This window comes from Hippocampus guttulatus, chromosome 3 (assembly GCF_054856545.1).
Source record: "Hippocampus guttulatus isolate MCC_2025c chromosome 3, RoL_Hgut_1.0, whole genome shotgun sequence".
Lineage (NCBI taxonomy): Eukaryota > Metazoa > Chordata > Actinopteri > Syngnathiformes > Syngnathidae > Hippocampus > Hippocampus guttulatus.
The window spans coordinates 20,069,976-20,093,364 of NC_141263.1; the positions used below are offsets into that span (position 1 = coordinate 20,069,976).

The 23,389-nt window shown below is 41.5% G+C and overlaps 1 protein-coding gene across 1 annotated transcript in view; it reads right to left on the minus strand.

Moving 5' to 3' along the window:
* The window catches only part of atosa (atos homolog A), a 31,130-nt gene extending 14,226 nt beyond the window's left edge, over nucleotides 1-16,904 (minus strand). Inside the window, exon 1 of the mRNA XM_086107348.1 lies at nucleotides 16,163-16,904. Coding sequence (XP_085963474.1) covers nucleotides 16,163-16,193 — 31 coding nt within the window. The 5' untranslated portion in view covers nucleotides 16,194-16,904. The remainder of the gene's footprint in view (nucleotides 1-16,162) is intronic.
* Between the last annotated feature and the right edge of the window lie 6,485 nt (nucleotides 16,905-23,389).

A 23,389-nucleotide genomic window follows, 5' to 3' on the forward strand; every position in this document is an offset into this window, starting at 1 on the left:
GGCCGCACGAGTGGGCCGTTACCATCCTACTCTGGGGTATTCAGGCTAAAAGGTGCCACTCCGTGAGCGAGAAACGACGCATCAGAGTATTACGGACGGGGGCTGAAATGATCAATGGAGATGAAAGGGGGGGAAAAAGAACAACAGCCACGTAACCGCCGCCTACACCGCGCACGCACACGCACCTCGCTAGGACGCCAGTTGGTGTGAGATTGCGGCTTTTCAGGACAACAAATTCTTGGAGCATGTACATGACCGCCCTGAAGGCGCGCGCGTGTGTGTGAGTGTGTAACAAAAACAACCATGAATACTAATAAATACAGCCACAATGTCACACAAACACATGCTTTGAATACGTAGAGGCACGCATACATACACACAAAGGGCTAGTGATGGAGGGTTTGGGTAAGGGGCCCCGTGTACACATAGATGAAAGCTGTCATGCTTGAACAGAGCATTCCTCTGAAGCCTACACGCAGACACAAAGACACACATCTTGAAGGGAGGCTCGGAGGTGATCAGGATGCAGGACAGCACAAAGAGACAGATTGGCGGGAAAGCTCCCATTAGACATATAGAGGGAGCTGTGTTCAATGCTCAGAAGCACATTTAGTGCTGCTGGTAAAACATTAATAGCGCGAGACAAAACCCCAAAGTGTCTTGTGATGGTCAACTATTTACCATCTCCTTGTTATGCTGTTTGAGTAATTTGGGAGATTTATGCAATAATGCACATTATTTATTAATCATTAAGCTTTAACAGGGTTCAATGTTCAGCAGTACAGCTAGCTCTCTTACCCCATCCATGGGCCTCTGACCGAAAACAGTGTCGCTTGTCTCCTTATAATGTATAACCAACCTCCAATCGAGGTGCACCTTTGGAACTACTGTGTGTATCTTGAAGTCCTATTTATAGTCTTGTTGGCTTTGCAAATGTGTTGTAATTCTAGACTACACTCCTCAAAGTGGTTTTACACTTAGCAGTACAGTTTGGTACAGTTCAGAATGTGTTCATTGCCGTTATCCAAAGGTTTAAAGGTGCACCAAATGAAGTCTGTTTTTATACGAGCACCGTTTAGTTCGGTGTAATTGAATTCTCATTTAATTTACACCGTTGGTGAGCTTTACTTGGACAACCACAACAACCAAACTCCGGCGAGGACCAGATCAGCCGGTCCCAGACCGCCGCGGTTCTAAACGCATTAATCATGTGGTTGATGACAGTTATTTCACTCATTTCCCTCACAGGATGCAATCTATCTCGTGATATCCAGCAGCTAACAGAACCAAGTTTTTGTTTTATTAATCTTGGCACACGGTCGATAAGAATCGTCACTTCATAACCTTTTACATTGCCTGAGCCCAATTCTGGGTCACTTTTGTCCTGTCAATGGCCAAGCCACTATCTTCTGGGGTAATATCAACTGGGGATGATGCCTGGCTGTGTCGTTTGACACCTGAAACTCATTTCTTCTGCCCTGTTGTGTTGAAAGAATGTTTTAAGTCACTCCAGATGCTGGCTTCCACAACATCACACATCGAAATACTTGATTGCAGGATTCCATACAGCAATATTCTGCCTTTGCTCAGTTATGTGTAAAAATCTAGCCAGTTTAATGCAGGACTTTCTTATACAGAGCGGCAACGTGAATGCAGCAAATGCGTCATGCTATTTATCACGTCACGCGGTGTGTGTGTGTAGCTGATTCTTGCTATCACCACAAACCAGATGAGGGTTTATCGTTCCCAATCGTACCATTGGGGACCAATGGTGAACGAAATAAGAGGCTTGAATAATGCATCCGGCTACAGATGCGGATTATACGACGGCACAAAGCAACACTTGAGCCTTCGCTTTCCCACGTGCCCGCGACCTCTCCACTGTTTGTTTGCACAAGGCAAATGTGAATTGCGTAACAGGTCAGATTTAGATTAGGGCTTCTTATTATTAGAGAGTGTGATATAATAATAAGAAGCCCTAACCTAAAGCCCTAATCACAAACACGCACCTCTCAGCTGCCTTCATGCCACCGGGCCAGCAGCAGATCAGCGCAGATATGTGGGATGGAAAATGTCCTCCAGGTGGGGGAGTGGGGGGGGGGGGGCTTTAATAGCGAACAGGTTATTTAGAGCTAACGCGGCCACGGTGCACACAATTTGTCATCGCTGAAGAAGGCAAACGTGATGCTCATTTGTTTGGTCGTTGCTCGTCTAGTGTGGTGCTTGGATATGAGGACAAACAAAACCAGGCAAATAATCCAATTTCAGCATTCTGATTGCAACAGTGTTTCTATTTTAACAGAGACAGATGGGACGATGGAAGACACGCACACACACACACACAAACACACACGCACATGCACACGTTCATATAAGCAGGCCCATTAATCCATGCAGGGTGGACACTGGACAAACAATGGTGCAAGCGCTGTCCTGTTCTCCACTGGGCAAGCTGCTCAGCTTTACGTGCACACACGAATGCTCACCATCCACTCCAAGCGAATTTGAATATATTGCTAATCGTAGAATCCCATCCGGTGTGTTTGAGCGCTCTTATTTGTTTAGGAACACGTTTCATTCAAATGAAACCAAGAGCAGCAGCTCAAAGTCTCGCCAGCAGACGATCAAAGTCAAAAGCACTGACAGGCTTTAACTGCGCCGCATCTGCTCGAATCAAAGCGCTATGCGCCGTATGCACAGTGCTGATAATAACATACAGTCAGTGAGTGACGAGGCTCAGATCAGGAAGAGAGAATAATAAACGTCTGAGCTTATTCTAGGGAATAAATCTACATCTATTTGGACGGAAACTTTTTGAAAAACACCCTGTGATGAAATACCATTTGCATTAACAAAAACAATCACCGGGTGTCAAGATCATGCTAAAGCAACAGGCAGCCCGTTATATTCTCAACCAAAAGGACGGTTTTACTCAAAAGAACCCCGACGAGAGACAAGAACAGTAGGGTTCGATGAATTAAAGAGGGAAGTGCATGTGTTGACTAATTTTATGAGGTATTGAGCAGGATGTGAATCAGACCCGAATATTGTCAGTGTCTGATGAAAATTACATGTGACGTTTCAATAGCAAAAACAAAAATAAATACACAAACAGAAACTAAACGTTTACCACGACATATTAAAAACAAGCCACAAAGAGCAGTTATACATTTCCTCTTATCGGCTTGGAACGGTGAAAGTGAAAACATGTTTCCACCAAGCTCCCAATATCATCAAATGAAATCAGTGTCCTTCAAAGTGTACAGCCAAACGTGACCTTCAGATTTTGACCGACATCCATCCATCTGACTACATGTAGTCTTTTTCAGAGAATGTCTCCCATTTGAAAGCAAAATTGGTAGTGTGAGTCATTAACTGGATCGAAAATCAATCAAAGCGAATGGTGACTCGTACATCAAATCGAATCGAGGCCTTTCGGTGATTTGAATCGATACTCAGCCCTAGTCAATACAAAAGAAACGCAAACTAAGCACCAAAATAGGCCTCCATATCCTCCAATGCTTGAAATGATCAAACTTCATGCTCCGTCCACATCAAATTGTACAGGCAAAAAAACCCTCCATTTATTCTTTTGTTGAGCACACCTTGTTTTGATTGAGAGTCAATTGGGTAAATTCATTGGGTAAATGCGAATGTGGCATTTTTCGCATCGACATGTCAACCAATTTCATGTCAAAGAATTCTAGTACTAACTCTGACAAGGAAAAATTGGACGACGACAGACCTCCATCCTGTGTCCATAGCATTTGTACAGAACAGCCAGCTTTAAACGCTGGCTTTTACAGGCTGTGCAAAAGGGTCAAATGAGTCTTCCAATATTTTCTTTATTCAGACAATTCATTTTTGCAATTCTAATTTATTTAGGAGATGCATCAGGACATTTACCTTTGCATAGAAAGAAAGAGCTATGATGTTGTTTGGTACATATGGACAGAGAGTGGTGCAGCATCACAAAATAAACTCTAGAGCCAACAAAATCAGAATCATCTTTATTGAACACGTATGTTAAAACACAAAGCTTGGCCATCACTAGTGTTGTGTGACATAATCCCGGAGCATGAAAATTATGATTCATGTGGCTCAAGATGTACGCACGCCCACACTTAAATGAATAAAGAGAAGCAGAGTGAGAGATTACCCTACCTTGGCTTCCATGCCAAATCTTCTTACTGCAGACCCCGGTGAGATAAATATAGACAACTTGGTAGTGCTCACGATTTTTACCCTCCCTCTAACTTTGTTTTCAAAGCACACTGTGCGATAACTCTTCTCTGCGGTGCATGCGGGCACCGCCCTCACGCACCAAATTTATTTTGCTTATGCGTATTAACACTAAAGCAATGGTTATTAGCACTTAGCCTACACTGCAAAGAGAAGAAAATGAACTATTAATGCAAAAACACAAACGCATCAAGTATAGCCAATCAAGCATCGATCCCCTTTTAACTTTCCCAGAGTTAATTATGGATAAAAACATTTGGGTCTGTAAATCTATCAAGTGTGGAAATGAAATAGCAAGTAACTTTTGGGGTATACATTTCTGAAAGAACCTTTCAGTGAGCGAGCTGTTCTGCACTTTTGTGGAGTGAAAGCACTGCTTCCTCAAAGGAAAATTGAATTCATGCTGTATTTGAGTGCTGTGTGTGAATTTTACAGTTAGATTCAGGGCCTCGTAGTGCAGCCACTGTTCGCTCTACCTCTAGCCACCAGGCTAATAAAAACCACACTGCCCTTTGACCCAGCAGTTGGTTTGGGAGCAGGGGGATCTTGCTAACGTACGTGAGACAGGGCGGCCCACACTCAGAACAGGCTAATGTCAGGGAGACAAAAAAAATGGAGCGTGTGGAGTGTTCCGATAATTAGCGATCTTTGGGGCATTTTGTTGAAAGTACCTCACACGAGACATAAGGAACACATTTTGAATTGTGTGGGAAAAAGTGACTTCTTTAGATCATCACCTACTTGTAACTGGGTCACATATCTGGTCAGAAAATTACATTTTCATGAAATAATCTGAGAAGTGTTAATGGAGCTCAATATATTTTGCTCTAAAACCCTCAAAAAGCCGACACGGCTAAAGGAAACAAAGCTTCCCATGACAGGGCTTTTCCTTTTCACGTCCTGACATAAAAGAGTAGCTCCGGAATATTAACGGATTTGACGACGAGCGGGGAGCAGTCATCAGTGGTGACACCAGATTAATAACCAGAGGGTAAAAATGGACGTTACCACGGCAACAGGCACGTTGTGTTAAACACTCCCATCACAGTGATTAAAGAAGTGGAATTGAAAAGTGCACGTTTGCATCTTTGTAACTGAGGAGTGAACGTTTAAGGACTGCCGAGGTGCGGGTTGTGTTCTGGCTATAGACTGTTTTAGTGAGTATAGCATGTTGAGCTGCTATAATAGATATCATCTAAATGTCCTCATTCATAGGAGTGCATCTTCTTTGTGTGGTTTGACTGCAGGAGCTGCCCTCCACCCTGTTTAACTTTACAGTAACAAGACGTCAGCTTAGAGCTCACCTTTCCTGTTTTTGTCTGCTTTGTGCCAAGGCAATGAAAACAATGGAAGTGGAAGTCCGCACACAACGTGACATGCCGAGACTAGTCATACAGTGCACCCGCAATTTGTCAAATCAGCTCAATGCTTGAACATTCAGATTTGAAAAGGTTTTGAGAAAAAATAAAATAAATAAAAATCTAACAGCTGGAAAACATGATAGCAGCACCTTTGTGCGTGTCACTCGCAATTCCAGATATGACTAAATTGAGTTCGGAGCTCTGTCACAGAATGAATTAAACTCAAAATTGAAGATACCACTGTACTGCTTGAGAGTAGGTTGGTGATAGAGACTATAAGTGTTCCGATTTAACGTATAAATTTGGGTTATGTCAGCGTCTTCGGAACAGGACTCATCGTTACCTGAGGAAACGCCTGCATGCATGCAATTAAAAAAAAACTCCAAACAATCATATCGATTAAAAAAAAAACAACACCACAATATTACACTCTCATTGGCTCAGCTGCGCAAAGTATCAGTTTATGTAGTTCACAATGCTTTGTTCGGCTCACAACACTAACACTTAATATTGAGGCGTTTACATTGTGAATCAAGTCAATTTGCGGAAGAACTTAAACGTTTCACGTTCCCCTTCATCTGGCAATTAGCGAGGGCCTTCAACGTAGATGGCCAAAACATGCCTAATTCAAACTAAACTGCATTAATGGGATCAGAATTGGCAGCGTGAAACCCTGATCGCAGCCAACCCACACAAAAGTGGCTTGTTTTTAGGTACAGTTGATTTTTATTTTGAAAGTAACTAGTCATCCGGCAAACCTCATCAATTCACTTTTTCAACTACTGGTCGGTGGCAGAAAGTTTAACGTCTGTATAGTTTAGCAGCGGCTGCAGGTTTATTTGCACAACTGCTACTTCAAAACCATTAGCTCAGGACACAAGTGTGTGTGCCTCTCTCCCACGCTGCAATCCAAAGGGGCAGATTTTGAGCACACATAGCAACAAGCTCTGATTGGCTTAGGAGCCTGAATACAGTTCCAGCTGAGGAGAGCCCTTCTGTTTTGTCAAATCAGCTGCCATTGTTCTGTCCACACACATGCATACATACATAAACATGCTTTGTCCTCGCTCACACCCGCCCGCGATTGTTAGGTACAATCAGCAGTTGTTTGCCAGCTGAACAATTAAGTACACGCTACTGAGGTCACATTGCAAATGACCCATGAGTCACTTGGAGGAAGAGCAAAAAAATAAAAATGAGACAACAGACAAAACCCAGCTGATGTGGTTAAAGTTATTCAGTAAAAGCCAGACAGTTCTAATTTGTTTTAGACAACAGCATCAACAAGCTGCACCCATAATCAAAACCCGTAATTTGCCTTGAAATCTATTCAAAGTGCATTCAAATATATCCACCGAAATGTGCCGAGAATCAAAGGTTGAGTACTGTATGATGATGAAAGCCCAAACCAAAGCTACCTATTAAGGCTAGGTGAGTGTTGGGTTTCCACATTTCACCCAACAGGATCAACTCGTCTGTGAGTTTGACATAACACTCTCTCAGAGAGACTGGGGCAATAGGACACCCTAGTCTGTGTCTGTAACTAGAGTCGACCTCCAACGTGAACGCATGGGCCTTTGACCTCGCCGGCACTTCTTATGCCAACTTCTAGAAAGGGGAGTTGCAGCCGCGCAATCTGAGTGGTGAGGTTGTAAAGTAAGTGTGTCACTTATGGAAGAGACACACTGAGGTTGCGGTTGATAACTGTGTGGGGCTGCTCTAAGACATCTTGCAAAATAGACGCGCCGGAGTTGTGACAGCATTTCACCACTTTTGCCTGCTGTCCAAGTCAAGTGAAGCGGAGTATTATCGCAACTGTGTGGGTTTTCACACAGCCACTGGCATTCCGCAATTAGCGTCACACCACTTTATCAATAAGGTCATCGTTTAAACGTGTGACATCAGCACTAGCCTTCTCGAGACTACCGAATCGAGCCAACAATTTAGAACGACCATTACCGGTGTGAGTGACTCCAAAAGATAAAAGGGGGAAAAAAACTGACCAATAAAAAGCAGCTGAGCACAGGGGAAAAAAAGAACATTAACCTCGTAGAACGGGACAGATTTACTGTCAGCTGAACTGGTGCAAAGATAAAGATCTACAGGGCCGACATCTCCCAAAAATACTCAAGCCAATTGGTTTGCTTGACTTGACGAGATGTGTGTGAATGAACAAGCGCAAAGGCGATAGCAGTCTCAAATTTACTGAGCCCTCATTCGTTGTTAATAAACAATGCGCTCAACGCCTCCACAACGGGTCCCCGAGGTGCTCTCTGTTAACGGTGTAACCGTGTATCCGCTGTGAGAAGAGCTACATGCTCACAATGGGAGACAACAAAACCAGGTAATTGACTGCCAGGCTTAGATTTTGCCTGATTAATTATAATTAGGATGAGGCTAAGTGGCCGTCCCATGCTTCTGCCTTTTGGGTCACCAAAGAGATGTCTGCCTTCTGATGCAAACACCCTCGCAATACCCTTTGATGATCCCCTTACCTCAGTCACATTCTGATCCCATGCGCTAAACTCCCATGTGCAAAAAGGGACGACCTTGAGGCAGATGAAGGCTGCATGACACATTTTCAGAAATTGTTTGAGGAAACAGTTGCATTAAGTCTGGCATTGCATGTAATTTACAGATGTCACAATACCTTCCCAAGATCGAGGTAAGAGAAAAATGGTCAAAAGTTCTTCGTAGCGGGTGAAAAATCGATACAAATGTTGTTTGTGAAGAAAGGTTTGCACTGGAAAACCACCATGCACATCAGAATCAGAATTGCGTATTAGTTTTAAGTAGAGGTGCAACGATTAATCAACTAATCGATTAACGAATTAATCGATAATTATGTCATAATCGATTGTTTGATACCTTGTAAAATTGTCCAAATGCTGAAAATCTCAGTTTTTTTAATAGTATTATCCGATTTTCTGTATGTAGCCACCTTATTCAGCATATATGCAGCTGCATATATGATTATATTTTATATTGCATTCTGTACTGTGTACAGTTCATTTTTTTCTTTTAATTTATTTTGTGCATGCAAATAATTCATGTTTTTTCTACTTTCTTCCCTCCAAATCTTGCTGCTGTTATTTGAGAATTTCTCCATTGTGAGACAAATAAAGGTTTTCTCATCTTATTCTTCCATGAAAGCTGACTGATTACCTTTGTGTTGAATCAAAATTAAAAATGTGTTTTTAATTCGGAAAACAACGATCAACATGTTTTCTGACATGTTATAGAACTGAATCATAATTGTTTTTGAATAAAGGCGTGGAAATTAAAATCTAATGAAAAAAATCATTTTTCTTTGGAAAACAATGATCTACATCTTTTCCGACATGTCCTCTAGAAGTGAATCTTAATTAATGTTTTTGAATAAAGGCATGGAAATTGTTCTTTAAATCAAATTCATCGACAGATTAATTGATTGTAAAAATAATCATTTCTTCTTCCTAATTTTCATCTTGTGCCACCCCATAGAAAAAGGCGTATTCTTTACATTTTCCAGTTAGCAAACCCAAAAGTGACCATTTCAAAGACAGACCGAAAGACACCAAAACCCGAAAGAGACATTCGACCAGCTGCCCCACACCTTGAAAATAAACCGCAAAGTCCAGATGGCTCTTCCTCTTGTCTAGCAATGACATCACGATACAACGGGTGGCAAGCTGGCAGCACAAAGATGGCCCCTGCTGGAACTTTCGGCTTCAACCAGTCCACCGCAAAGACTCTGCCGCTTGTTTACGTTGAGCCTCAGTGGTATGTCGACCACTTAGCATGTGCACATCATCACTTAGCACGGGCAAGGTAAAAATGTTCCATTATCACACAAGTGCATTACCTCACTTGGAAGACTGGGAGGCTCAATCCCTTGCAGCGACGACGCATGGCTAGGCTACTTAAGATCTGACTTGTCATAACAGCATCACAGACAAAATGGTGGCCAAGGATTGACCTTTACTAGCCTCTTGCAAAATTCCCGTAAAAGCATTTTCTGCCTTTGACATAGTAGCACCCGCATGCGTCTTATGTGTGAAAACACAAAACTGCACATCAATGGCCAATAACGTTTCACTCACAAACTTTCTTTTGAGCATTGTATTTCATTGCCTTAATTTTTTTGCAATTTTCCCCTTACGACCTCCAATCGACTGGCGCTCATTTCACGGTGCACAGCACTTCTCGCAAACACCCACAATCCTCATGAGGACAAGCTTTATAGAAAATGGATGAAAAAGATGGATTTACTACCTTTTAAAACCTAAGGTCAGTTTTCAGATGTTTGCAATTCATGGCTGTCAAATCTCATCTGTTTGTGCCAATGAACTGCCAACATTGGCAGTTTATTTTCCTCTTTTACAGCTTTTCGGTTCAAATCGTCTCATGTTAACAGGCACATAATTTCACCGTGCAAAGTCAAATGTTTGTGTTAAGTGAAGTTATGTTTGGAAATAGTGGCCAACCAGTCTGCTGTTTATTAAAACCAAAACTAACATATTTTCCAAAAAAGTGAATGAAGATGGGTTAAAGGCGGGCGGCAATCGTGTTCCAGAGGCAAGCACCTGTTGTTGGTGCTTCCCCATTGTGCGATGAATCACCACCAGAGGAGCCGGCAAACACAATACAGGACAAGACAGGTGCTGTGCATGTCACTCTGTGTTATCTGGAGCTCTTTGTCAGCGACAGTGCAGAGCCGCTGATCCGCTTGCCTGAGTCTGGGACATCTCAGGGCAGATGTAATCTGGCCGAGGGCAGGACTGAAGGCATGAAGGGGAGTCGAGTCGCGTCGTGGGGGTTGCCTAACGGCCCAATGCACAAGGCATCACCATACAAACAACAAATAGCGTTTAGAGAGCAGCGTGTGCCAGCAGATTGGCCAGGCCGCAATCGCACACAAACCGAACTGATCCATTTCTTTTTCCTTTTTTAAAATATTTCCCATAAACACATAGTTGCTTCAAGAAGCGTGTGTCCAAGCACAAATGCTGAATCCGCTGTCACAGGAAGTCGTCAAAACATGCTAGGAGCATTCAATCAATTGCAACTACGCTGCTCTGTTTATCTTGGAAGACAGTTTGCTTCTCGGCTGGGTGGGCTTCATCAGTTCCAAAGTTTATGAACAGGAAGCCTGTGCAAAACATACAACAATGGCAGAGAGCGAAAAACAATCAAAAAAATTGGTGTCAATTGACGACCAGGTAAAACATCTAAATGATGTATTTTTGACACAGATTGATGCTGACCGCTCGCCTGACAAACACGGCCTGTTGCAGCACTACAAAAATGTTAGCCGGTGGGGGGGGGGGGGGGGGGGGGGGGGGGGGGTGCAGCCAACGCGCTTCACCCGTGTATGATAGAGCTGGCGTGCAGCATGCCAGCCATCAGTTGCACAGAAGGCAGAAGCCCGTCTGTTAAATCCTTCCCCAAAGAAATGGTTTGAATAAGTTAAAAAAAAAATCCTTGTCTGGATATGTACTTTTCCCCATTCACAGCCATCTAACTTATTTAGCAGTTTTTACTTTTTATAAAGAACCGTTTGTGCATTTTTTGAACCAGCTTGCCGGATCGCCGCTATTCACTGAAGCGTGGCACGAACCGCTTGGTGCATTCTGCCAACTGAGATCGGACACTATTTCATCCATAGGTCCATGTGGGACTATGGTGTATGTATATGGGCGGCTTGAACTATCAAGCGATGGCGATCTTAAATCCAGCAAAAGGATTAAACGGCTTTCCACACAAATTGAATTGACTTCCGTGTAAACGCACTGCGAGAAGCACTCAACTCATGTTGGGCCTGACCGTAGCCTTATCCAAATACGCGGAGCAGTAAGAACATGAGAAAAGATGAACATGACAACTCAACTCAAAAGCACTCAATAACTCAATTTCTATTATTTGATATGGGGGGGGGGCCCTTGTCGGTACCACTCTAGATAAATAACTTTACTGGTACTTTGGCTGAAGAGGTTTTAAAAGCTGGTAGGTCAAACCCTTTTTCACTGAGCAGTGCAAGCAGTCTGGGTTTTTTCTTGATGGGACCTGTAAAAAGCGCTCTGTTGAGCCACACAGTTCAACACTGCAATGGTTATTAGGAGCAAACTGTTGAACGCAAACTCCCACACTGACCTGACTCATCGCTCAACCCGCAGCAAAATAAGGGGTCAGATGACTCTGGTTAACACGGCATAAGAGCTCATGTTCTGCCTTGGGTAACGTAACCGTGGCCTGCAACACGCAAAAGAGGCCGAATGCATAATCTTGGAACAAATTGAGATTTCTTTTTTTTTTTTTTTTTTTTTTTCTTTTGCATAATACCAAGATCTAGAGATGGGCATTTTATCATCTCTACTTTACACAGTTTTCCTTTGAATAAATCAATCTACACTGAGCAGACACCGGAATCAGTACACCTGTCGAAGCTATTGCAGTCCAACACGAGCTGAATTGGAAACTATGCCTTTCAACACATTTTGGTCGATGCAGCTCAATTCCACTGTTATATTAGATTACACATGCAACTACAGGGGGTTGGTTCGCAGCCTTAACCATGACAGCTCAGACCAAGGCCGAAATGACAGCCGAAAATGTCGGCCCGGTAAGCTTTTTTTTTTTTTCTTCACTGAAAAAAAGAACATTGTTTGATAAAGAGACCTTAAAGCTATAGAATTATTTAATCGAATAAGAAAACAAGATGAATGTCATAGCAGTACCCATCACCATGTTTTTCTCATAATCTCCATAATATAACAATACTGAACAGTAAAATCTTCATCTTCCAAAGTTTTGGGCTCAGAATTGATTGGTATTTGGGACACTAAATAATTCCCTTCACCTCGTCTAAGACCTAAGTTCCTCAGGAAGAAGGAAAACAACTCTCAAAACATTTGTAATGTACTTTCTTGGTAATGCGCAGTGTTGTTTTTGTTCCACGAATACCTTTGGGAATTGAGACCAAATGGTTCACTCCTGTTGTCATACAACCACAACTCATTTTCCCAAAGGCTTTTAGGAGAAAAAAAAAGCATGTATTTTTAAATGAACTCTGACCATAGATAAACACATGTTTGTTATGTAATGCAAATGACACGTAATTTATTTTCTTCTTTTTTTTTCTCCTCAAAAGAAAGACTTCAGTTACTTTGAAAACATCTCCTCAGCAACGACTTGCGACACGCACACCTGCTTATATGCATTGCGCTGCTTGCTTTTTTGTGGACCGTGGCTTTTGCTACAAGGTAGGTCAACCACAGGAAATATCCTGCTGGATCAGATGAACTGTATCTCAATGTAACTGCAGTAACCCTAATTCCTGACAGATGAGGACTGAGTAGTATTTTACACAAGTCTGAAGATGCGATTCTTAACCGGTGGGACCCAATCCCGATGTTTGTCCTTGTCAACCCCCCCCCCCCCAAAAAAAGCACAACACTCATTTAAAAGCTCAATTAAGAGTCTCACAACAGTAATTAAAAGTAATCCAGACAAGTTAGTTGTACTTTTTTTTCATGAAGAGTGTAGCAGGGTTAATATCTGCTCTTAAACAACAGATGGCACACTTCTGGACAAGTCCAGACAAGTTCCCCTCCAACCTAAAACTGCCTAGGGTGCCGAAAAATTGCATTCTGTCTGTTCGGTACTTCTTCATGCTCAGCTGCTAAGTAAACATCTTCTCTCTGGACTGCAGGGCCTTTCTATGAGCAGCGCCGGACAAGAGGTGCAGAAAAGAGAAGGCGCTTCCTGCATGGGAACAGTACAGCATGTTCTCAATTAACAATCGTGCGCTGCCGAATTGCAAGTAATGAAGTCGACTTCCCACTGTGGGCCAGCATCTACTGGCACAAGCTGTCATAATTGGAACATGGCAGCTTGTGACGCGCCAAGCTGACACCATGATAGTCCGTGACGGGCGAAGTGCAGCCTGAGGGTCCGTTTACACTCCATCAGTTTAAACTGAAAACATGGGAATGTGTTTACATGACAACAGGCCTTTTGGAGCCTTAAAATGACCACATTTGAAACTGAAAACGTTGCAGCTATTTTGCATGACAACAGGTATTATTTGCCAATAGGTCTTAAGGGACATTTACATGACAATGATCATGTTTTTCTCATGTTTCACATAGATGATGAAACCTGCCCGGAAACAAGACCGCATTTGAACCCAAGATGTCTAACCTCTGAGGCGGTTGAACCGATTACCAACTCTTGGTCGTGAGCATTCACGCAATATCAGTGATATCTAGCTTGAGGTCTAGGCACTACTCCTACTAATGAAGCGCGAGACGTTCGTGAATACATATTTATTATGTCGATAGTTTAGTAGCATGCATAAAAATTGGTTTCACAATATTTAACCAGAATAGCAATACATAATACAAAAACAAATGTGCATGTAAGGTGTCCACTTGGGGTCTGTAAAATCAGTGACTTTGAAAGTGTGAGGCTTTAAAAGGCAGGGTCTGCCCTGGTGAGTGACGTGGTAGTCAAAGAGTGAAAGAAGAGTTGGCTAATTTTAGCTCAAGTTAGTAAGTCTGACTGTTAGAGACGTGTGCATAGATGTGCTAATGACACTTTCCTTTCATGACCGTTTGTTCAATGAACCAATTGAAAGTGAACCGATGGCTGCGACGATCCTTGACGATTTGCAGAGACGTTACAATTGTTCTAACTGGTGTTCTCAGGCCACTGAACCAATCACAACTGGGGTGTTCTGGAGTGTTTGACAAGACAATTAGTCTCTCATTCCATCAGGCTTCATCCGTTCCCTCAGGGACTCAATGATTTCGCCTCCAACAAACAACGAAAGCACAGTTCCCCTTGAGTGCAGAGGTAACTCCACTACCTTTTAACAACTGAATGGAATATTAATGAGGGAGTTACCACCTAACGACTTGTTGACCCACATATGCCTCTCTGCAGGGCATCTTAACGATGGTCATTTTGCATCCCAAGAGACTGAGACCATTCGTGGTAGGGTAGCGTGACTCCAACTTGGAGCATAAATAGCTGGGGTTTCCACACCAACTCCGCCTCTGATCATCAACAGGAATCGTTGGGTGAATACATCCTCGTAAATATTCCATTCAATTGTAAAAAGATGGTGGTGCTGCCTCAAAAGTTTTTTTTTTTTTGGTGGAAGCAAAATCTTTTAACCAGTGGGGAAGGCGATATTAATTAAATCAGCTAACATCCGATACGTTAGCTTGTGTGTGATCGGAAACTTGGTGTTGTGGTATGCCAGTTGTACTTCACAGTAAAAACTTTGCACTTGATCTTCTCATGCGAAACAATCCCAAACTTTGGACATTCTATCTCGTGAACACTCCTACCACTTGGTTCGATACTACAATGCCAAATGATTTCTATATTGGTGCATGCCTCTGAAATGACACGAGTTCTCGTGTAAGATAATTTTGACTTGCTTTTTTTTTTTATTTTTTTTTTTAATCAAATCGCTCCAGTTATTTGATTGTTTTGGCGAGGCATTTTCAATACCACTTTTGCTCAGTAGTATAACAGTTGGAAGTATTCACTCTGTGTCGGTCTAGTACTTTTGATACCTAAAATGTAATGTGACACAATGACATAACATTGTGAACAAAAGACCTTTCCTTCTGACGCTGTCTCAAACTGCTCAAAGGGACTTCATGGAACAAACCATAAAGTTGGAGAAGATGGAACTCCAGGTCCCATTGTATGCCAAATGCAAAGACACACAGAAAAATTCATTGTGCATGACGTCTTATGGCATGAGCACGCCATGCCAACAGCAAAGTGACTCCTACCACTACCAGGCAAACACACAAAAGAACACATCCGTAAAGCCTCTCTCTATCGCTCAATTATTGGTCGTGACCATCATGGCGGCACATGACAGCCGCTGTCGCCATCGCACTGTTCACAGTTGACCCAGCATGCCACGCTGCATTATATAGGAGGCTATAATTACCCAAGCGCCACTGCCCTTGATATGTTTTAGCTCTGTCACATCATCATCTGCTTCTTCACAAAAGACGCCCTCAAAAGCAATTTCATGACTGACAACAGAGGTGTGTTACACCAACACAACTCGGGGTCTTCCATAACCTCATCAAAACACACAGGGCCACCCCCGTGATTGACTGCAGCTAATCTCATCACGACGCTGTCACCAGTGTACAATCAATCACTGAATGCAGGTTTTTGATGATCAGGAATGCAGACGGCGTCTCCAAAGAGCGCCTGGGTGGAATAAACATAATCACAAACAAGGGTGTCCCCCCCCCCACCCCCACTTGTCCCTGTTTCACCCTTATCATTGCTGCAGACATGTAAACAGGTTGCACAGCATAAGGCGAGTGCCTCGTTTCCATAACAGGGCTGCACTAAAAAAAAAAGCAAAAAAGCAAAACAAACAAGCTGACACGGAGCAACAGAAATGGGGTTCCTCCTTGAATACAGTGAGGCAACACAGTGACATCTTCGTCATGTCTCTTAGAAACTATTCTAAACACATACGGACAGAGTGAGGTAACACAATGACATCATGTCCATTTTGGATGTGTTCAACCTACCTCTCTCGGGCTTCATGTTGTCCAGTGTCATCAGGCTTGCTGGGTCTTCACCCCTGTCTCTTTTTTCTACAGCAAAAAGTAGCCCCCCGACCCTACCAACCCGTGTTAAGCTCGGCGTGAACAACCCCTTTTGCGGTGCAGCCTGGCTGGGGCTGCCTTGGCCCTATCCCGCTACAAAGCGTCGCTTTGTTAGCACGCTTCTGTACTCTGCCATTTTGTTCAAAAGACACCTGCGAACCTCACGACTAACAGCCGTGCCTCGCTCGGGATAGGTACTAATGGAGGTGGTGTGAGCCGAATAGCTTTGATTTAGCGGCAGCCTCTTTTGTTTAGCAAACTGGCGAGCTGGCCTATCGTGACAGCCCCCTTTTAAATTCCACCACCTGAGCCATATTTTAGTCGTAACACAGCTAGCTAACTTCAACTACGACTCGTACGTGATCAGCGCGTCTTCTTCGTTGGTCGCCGTCGACTTAGCTGCTGTTGACTCCTCATTTCAAAACTTTTCTCCTCCGCAAAAACAACAACAACGATCAAAATGGCACGACTCCGCTGGGGCTAAAGCGAACGTTTCACTCGCGACGAAAAGCTGGCGAGCCAGTCGACTGCTAAACGGACGACGTAAGCGGACCAAGTACGGATGAAAGGAACACAGTGAGCCTGCCTCGTCGTGATGCTTATTACAGTCTGACCCCCTCTTCTCCTTCCTCCTTCCTCCTCCTCCTCAACACACACAAACACACGCACGCACACTCCTCCATCGGTCCCTCCCTCCCCTTTCGGCTTGTCAAAACTGGTGACGTGACTTCGCGAACGAGCTGGCACAAACAAACGGATCTTTTGTGTGACAATAATAAAATCACATCTTAATTTATTGTAAAAAATGAAAAAAATAATAACATTCATAACAGTGTAAATGTATTTCATGTGTTTGGGTAATGAATGCTAATAATAGCATCCTTTATCAGCAGTGTCAAAGAATCAGCATCAATTATTGTATGATCGATACATAATTTTAGATTAAAAACCCATATTAGTACAACTAATAAGCACAGATATGTCATTAAATGTTCACAATTAATTATAATATAATTAATGAAAGTTACACAATTAAAAAAGCATTAACTATACTTCATCCATCCATCCATCCATTTTCCGAACCGCTTGATCCTCACTAGGGTCGCGGGGGGTGCTGGAGCCTATCCCAGCTGTCTTCGGGCAGTAGGCGGGGGAGACCCTGAATCGGTTGCCAGCCAATAACTTCAAATGATCACATTTACAAAATATACAAAAAAGGTGAAGCAATATTTTTGATTTTCAATATTTTAAAAAATGGATGATTAATTTAAATTTTTAAAATGATTATAAGTCTTTTTTTAATCAAAAGATACATTTAAATGGAGCGAATGATCTGGAATGCCCATCTCATTTATTTTTCTTAACTCAAATCTAGCCCATTGAGCTCAAAACTTTACCCACTCTTGTAAGATATTTGGTTCACAAATGTCAGGTATGTGTAAGTTATTCATTTTTCTTAACGCCCCGCCCCCCACACACACACACACATTTACAAATATTTGCAACAAATCAGATGACAAAATATTTCATTGCTAAATTAATAAAAGAAATAGGTACAGATTTTTTAAATAACCAATTTCAGGGGAGAAAAGGCTAAATCAATACTATAAACATTTCAGGACTCTCAGTGTTGTAAATGCTTGTTGTGCCAAATTAAAGCAATACAGGCAATACTTTGCCTACCACTGCTTCAAGTAATCTTTTCCAAATATAATTAATATTGACATACATTAAATTATTTGGCATGATGGCATCCAACCAAGTGATAAGAGTAAAAGACAGAATGTCCAGAGTTTGGAATTGTTCCGCTCAAGATACAGTCCAATGTTTTTACTGTAAAGTAGAACAAGAATATGACAGCAGCATTCACCAAAAAAAAGAGCATGTTTGATACAGTTCAGTACAAACAGTATTACATGTGCAGTGTTCAATACAAAAAGTATTAATATGTGTTAAACATTTTGTACGTAATGGACATTCTGGAACTTTTAATATTTCTTTTAATTATAGTGAGTAATGGGTGACATTCATGTGGCCACAATCAAAGACACTTAAAATTCGACAAACTAACGCTTTTTTTGGGGAGAGCCAAAAAGAGTCGATTCGAGCTGCGTCGAGGCAAATGATCCAGATCACATAAGCTAGCCGGAATACCCATCTAGAGTCAAAACACATGAGCACAGCTCTCGTCACGTGTCCCAACAACAGCCCCTCTCGTCGTCACTTCCCTCTTTTTACTCCACGTGAGCTTGCAACCATGGCAACCGTCAAGCGTTTTAAAAGCGAACACTTTCAACAAGAGCCAACATGGGTGTCGTACGTCCTACGTTGTTAGACGTCATGTTAGCGATGGGCACAACAAAGAGAAGAGCAAGGGCAGCTCGGCGCTACAATCTACCATCTGATTGGTCGGGCGGGGATTTAAGAACGCGTTCACGTGCGCACGTGCGGTGAACATTTTGTTCTGTGGTGTGGTTGGAGAGTATGGACCCAAAGATCGTCTATAATAAGAAGATGCGCGGTTATTAAGCTTTAGCTTCTCTTCCTGAATAACTTGAACACACGTTGGCACTTTGCTGACACCAAGTATCCCATCATGTTTTTGGGATGATCAAAATACTTAGTCATAATACAATATAATACACATATGGTTTTGTAACATCCATTAATTCTGACTACTCTTGCTGCCTTTTTACTTCCATTCATGTGCGCATTGCCAGGGACAAGTTGCATACCTGTCAACTTTTCGGAGCGCCAACCTGTATAAACTACCAAAAAAATCCTTATAAAGAGCAAAAAATCCTTATAACATACCAAAGCATTTTATATGTCAAAATAACGGCAGAAAAAAACCCACGAAATTTTGAATGATTTTTATTGTAGATCTCCATAATACAATGTCTGGTTAATGTCTAATCATCATTCTACTTAGTGGCATTACTGTGTTACTCCTGCGTTACTTTTTTCACCAACTCCAAATGCTGACCCATCGGCTGGAAGTTACAGCATCCATTCATATTTACTTTGGAAATGAAAGCATTCGAGTAGACTAGCACCATTCTGGGCAAAAGCAAACTGAACTACCTGCTAGGGGGAAAAAAAACAAAAAATAGAAATTTTCAGAATCCGTATGATTTGTGCGATACGGCCATATACGTAAGATTCACCACAAAATCCGTATGAACTATGGCTAAACCGTATGAGTTGACAGGTATGAAGTTGTCAGGGTAAGCAAGTAAGGCAGTGCCTCCTCTTCCTCCTGCATGTTAAGAGGGGAAAAAAGGGGGAAAAAAACGTGTTTATATGAAATCATGTTCCATTTTAGCTCATTGGTCTGTGGTTTATGTTGATTTTCTTTTTCAATCCAATAATTAATTGCCCTTTTGTAAATATGTGCTGACATTTTTAAAAATCTCGATTTTGTGATAAACTTCATAAAGGGTTTCTCCATCATGGGGTTCATGCAACAGAAATTAGTTTCAATTGCACACAAATGAATCAAGACCTTCCAAGACGGTCCCAGCAAGGTTTTTGTGAGTCACAAATAAATCTGATCCAAAAAACGTAAAAGCATAACAATACTATGAAAGAATCTCCGCACTCTTATTTACAAGGAGCGGTAAGGTGATGATTGCATGAAGGTTAAAAATATAAATACAATGAAGAGTGGGAACTCTTTATTATTATTATTATTGCCTCTTTGTTTTCATTTTGTGTTGTTGTTCTTTGTTACATTTTGACACACCCAATTGTCATCAGAAGGACCATCTTTTTCTAAAATGGCGCCTGATAAGAAAAGGGTCCTCAACGCTGGTTTACTTGATACCACAGACAAGCCGGGTTGAGGAGGGTTTAAATAGGGTTAAAGTTCACAGGCTTACTGTAAACAACAGGCAGCATATAATGGGCCCATATCAAACAACAAAGTTTACACTAGTAGTCTTCTGTTGGTGCTTTACACCAATATGTCTCCTGAAAAAATAAGGATCCATACATATGAGACAAGGCCCTTTATTGCCGTCTTTTTTGTTTGGAATTGAATTAATTTAAAATTGGTTTGTTAAAATTCATTTAATTTGCCTTTTTTTTTACATTCAATTTACATTGTACAACGTTTTTTTCTATTGCAAATTCTTCAAATTCACATTTCTTGCATTTTAGTTTCTGACAATTGTAAACGTTAAACTTGATCACTTATGATTGTTAATTCTGTGTTTTGTTCAGGACGCAGTTAAAAAAAATGGCAACGTAGCTGACAGTTAGCCTAGCTTATTGTATTTCTTCTGGCTTTGCTGGGCACGCCTTGGAATTCCTCTGGAAGAGTTGGAAGATGCGACTGGGGAGAGGGACGTGTGGGCTTCCCTGCTAAAGCTGCTGCCTTCGTGATCCCCGACTTTCAGTTAAAAATTTTTTTTTTTGCTGAAGTTGCCATGAATTATGCATGAATATTAATCAAGACATGCTGACATGAGCTTACTGGGCCTTGGTGGAGGTCTATTGAATGAACTAAGGCTATGGTCAAAAGAAAGTGTCGATGTCTTTGCCAAACTCAGGTTAGCAGCTCTATCTAGTGGATAAAAGTAAATAATGCAATCACCCCTTTACCCTGCCGTTTTTCAGCAGCTGTCAGCCTCTCTCTCACGCAGAGAGGGAAATCACCCAAACATGGGTCAATGCTTGAGTCACGTGTTCAGCTCAGAATAGCTCAGACATTCATCAAGGTTCCCTGATTTTTGGTTTCGAGATTGTATGAGGTCCCGATGATGTGACTGTGTAAACACACTTTTGTACCCATTATGGAGTAAATAAGAGACCTCACACACTGGTGGGAAACCATCCAAACATCAATTGTCTGAACTGCCTATCTTGCCAAATAGAAACAAAAAGTGTGCATTCATGTAACACCTGGGGGTGGGGGTGGTCGTGGGGTGGGGGCTGTGAATCATGCATGCATTCGAATTCTGAGATTTCTCAAAGGTGGCTGTGAGTGTTGGTTCTCACACCACAATAAGTCCCCATGATGTGACAGTTAACAGACTGGTCCCCACAAAGACATCAAAACCAGAAAACACACTTGCTCAATAAAAAAACAACCCCTTCAAACTTAATAGCTGCTGCATGTGCATGTTATGGGGTTTCACTTCCTGATTTATGGTCCCCACACCACAAATGGTCGCAGTTGGCATGAAAACTGAAAAAAAACTTGGACCAATAGCTTCAAAGTAGCTCCTGCCATCATCCCAAGTGGTTTGTTTCATTGACTGTAATACCACATTTGTGGTCTCCGGAATATCCTGAATACCACACACACACACACACACACACACACACACACACACACACACACACACACACACACATACACACACACACACACACACACACACACACACACACATCGGTGGCCAAATGGGCCAGTACTAAAAACTTCAGCTATTTTCACAATACCTGCTACATGCATATTATGATATTTGATGTTGGGTCCTCCAGGTCCTCACAATGCGGCTGTTCACAGAGTTTTGTGACTACACAAATTCCTGCGTACACACAGGCACACGACTGAATGTGAGCTCCTCATCTACGATGTCTCCTGCTCCAGACAGCATTGATCACTGATATAGGCTATTTATCAAGCACATTTTCCTCCAAGGCAAACATGACATGTTTTATTTGACTTTCTGATTTGATTTGATGCCTTATTGATTCAATATGCCTGCTGGACGTGAGCTAAACTAGAACAAAACACAATAATCACAAGAGGCAGAATTTTAGAAAGGAAGAGTTTATTCTCTACTTTTTTTGTTTTGCGACTACAGAAATGTTGAAATTTAAACACTGAAAAAAAGCTGGTCACTTGCCTTCTTAAGCGCTGTTGTCTTTTTTGGAGGTTTTGTCTTGGTTTGCTTACCAATCACAAGATTTTGACAATAGGGAAGATTTTAGGACCCATACTTTGTATTTTAAAGTGAAGCCAGAATGAATGCCATGTGCCTCGCTGGTAAGTAGAAAATTACATTTTAATTACAATAATTTCATCTGAGATCAAGTATGAAAAATATATGTCCATCCATCCACCAATTATCCAAGCAGCATTTCTTCACGAGGGTTGCGAGCGTGCTGGAGCTTATCCCAGCGGTCTTTGGGCAGGAGGCGGGGGACACCCTGAACTGGTTGCGAATATGTCATTCTAATGATTCTCTCCTCTATCATCTATAACTGCTTCAAACAACAAGGCGTGTGCAAGAATAGTGGTTACGATTGCAAGACTGTCCATGTCGTATGTGTTCTGTTGTATTATTAATTTGTGATTTTATATTAACTGTTCTGTGAAACATTTTGTTACGGCTGCAGCAGTTGTGAAAGTGCTGTATAATTGAAGATGTATTGTATATTGTATTGTAAACAGTACATTGTCTTTAAAATATATTATACAAATATCAGGTCGTTATTTAAAAGATAATCAAACTCATAAAATAATAATAAATCATTTGAAAATGTAAATAAATGGGGTCCAGATTTGGAGCATTTCAACATTTTCATCTTTTGTAATTCATAATATTATAGCAATCAATCATTGTTTATATTAAACAATTCATTTAATTTATTTATATGCAATTTATAAAAGAAAACTAAAATGATAAAATTTATCAAATTTAACAACTTTACTAAAATGTAACATTTTGACAAAAAATGTAATAAATGAGGTAAAAGGAATAGATTAAATTTATCTTAACATTTCAAATTTCCAAGAGCCAGTGATCTCAATATCAATTTTGCATAACCGTTTAAGATAAGATTACCCTTACCCCACCAAATACCAAAATTCCCTGCAAATTTAGCAAATGTCCAGTTTATTCCCATGAAAAGTTTACAACTTGTAACTCTAGTAATGATCTCTCGAAGTCTTTGGCATGACAAAAAAGGACATCGCACAATATGCAGTAAACATAAAAAAACCCCAAAAAAAACACATAAATAACACGGACATTCCATCAAACCCACACACACTTGCGAACTGATTCCGAGCGAGCTTTTTTGCACTTTTATTAGACTTTGCTCATATTCATGACACAAGTACGTAAAGAACAGATACTTGGTGAGGCAAGGCAGCAGGGCCACGTCTGTTGAAAAAAAAAGTAAAAAAAAAAA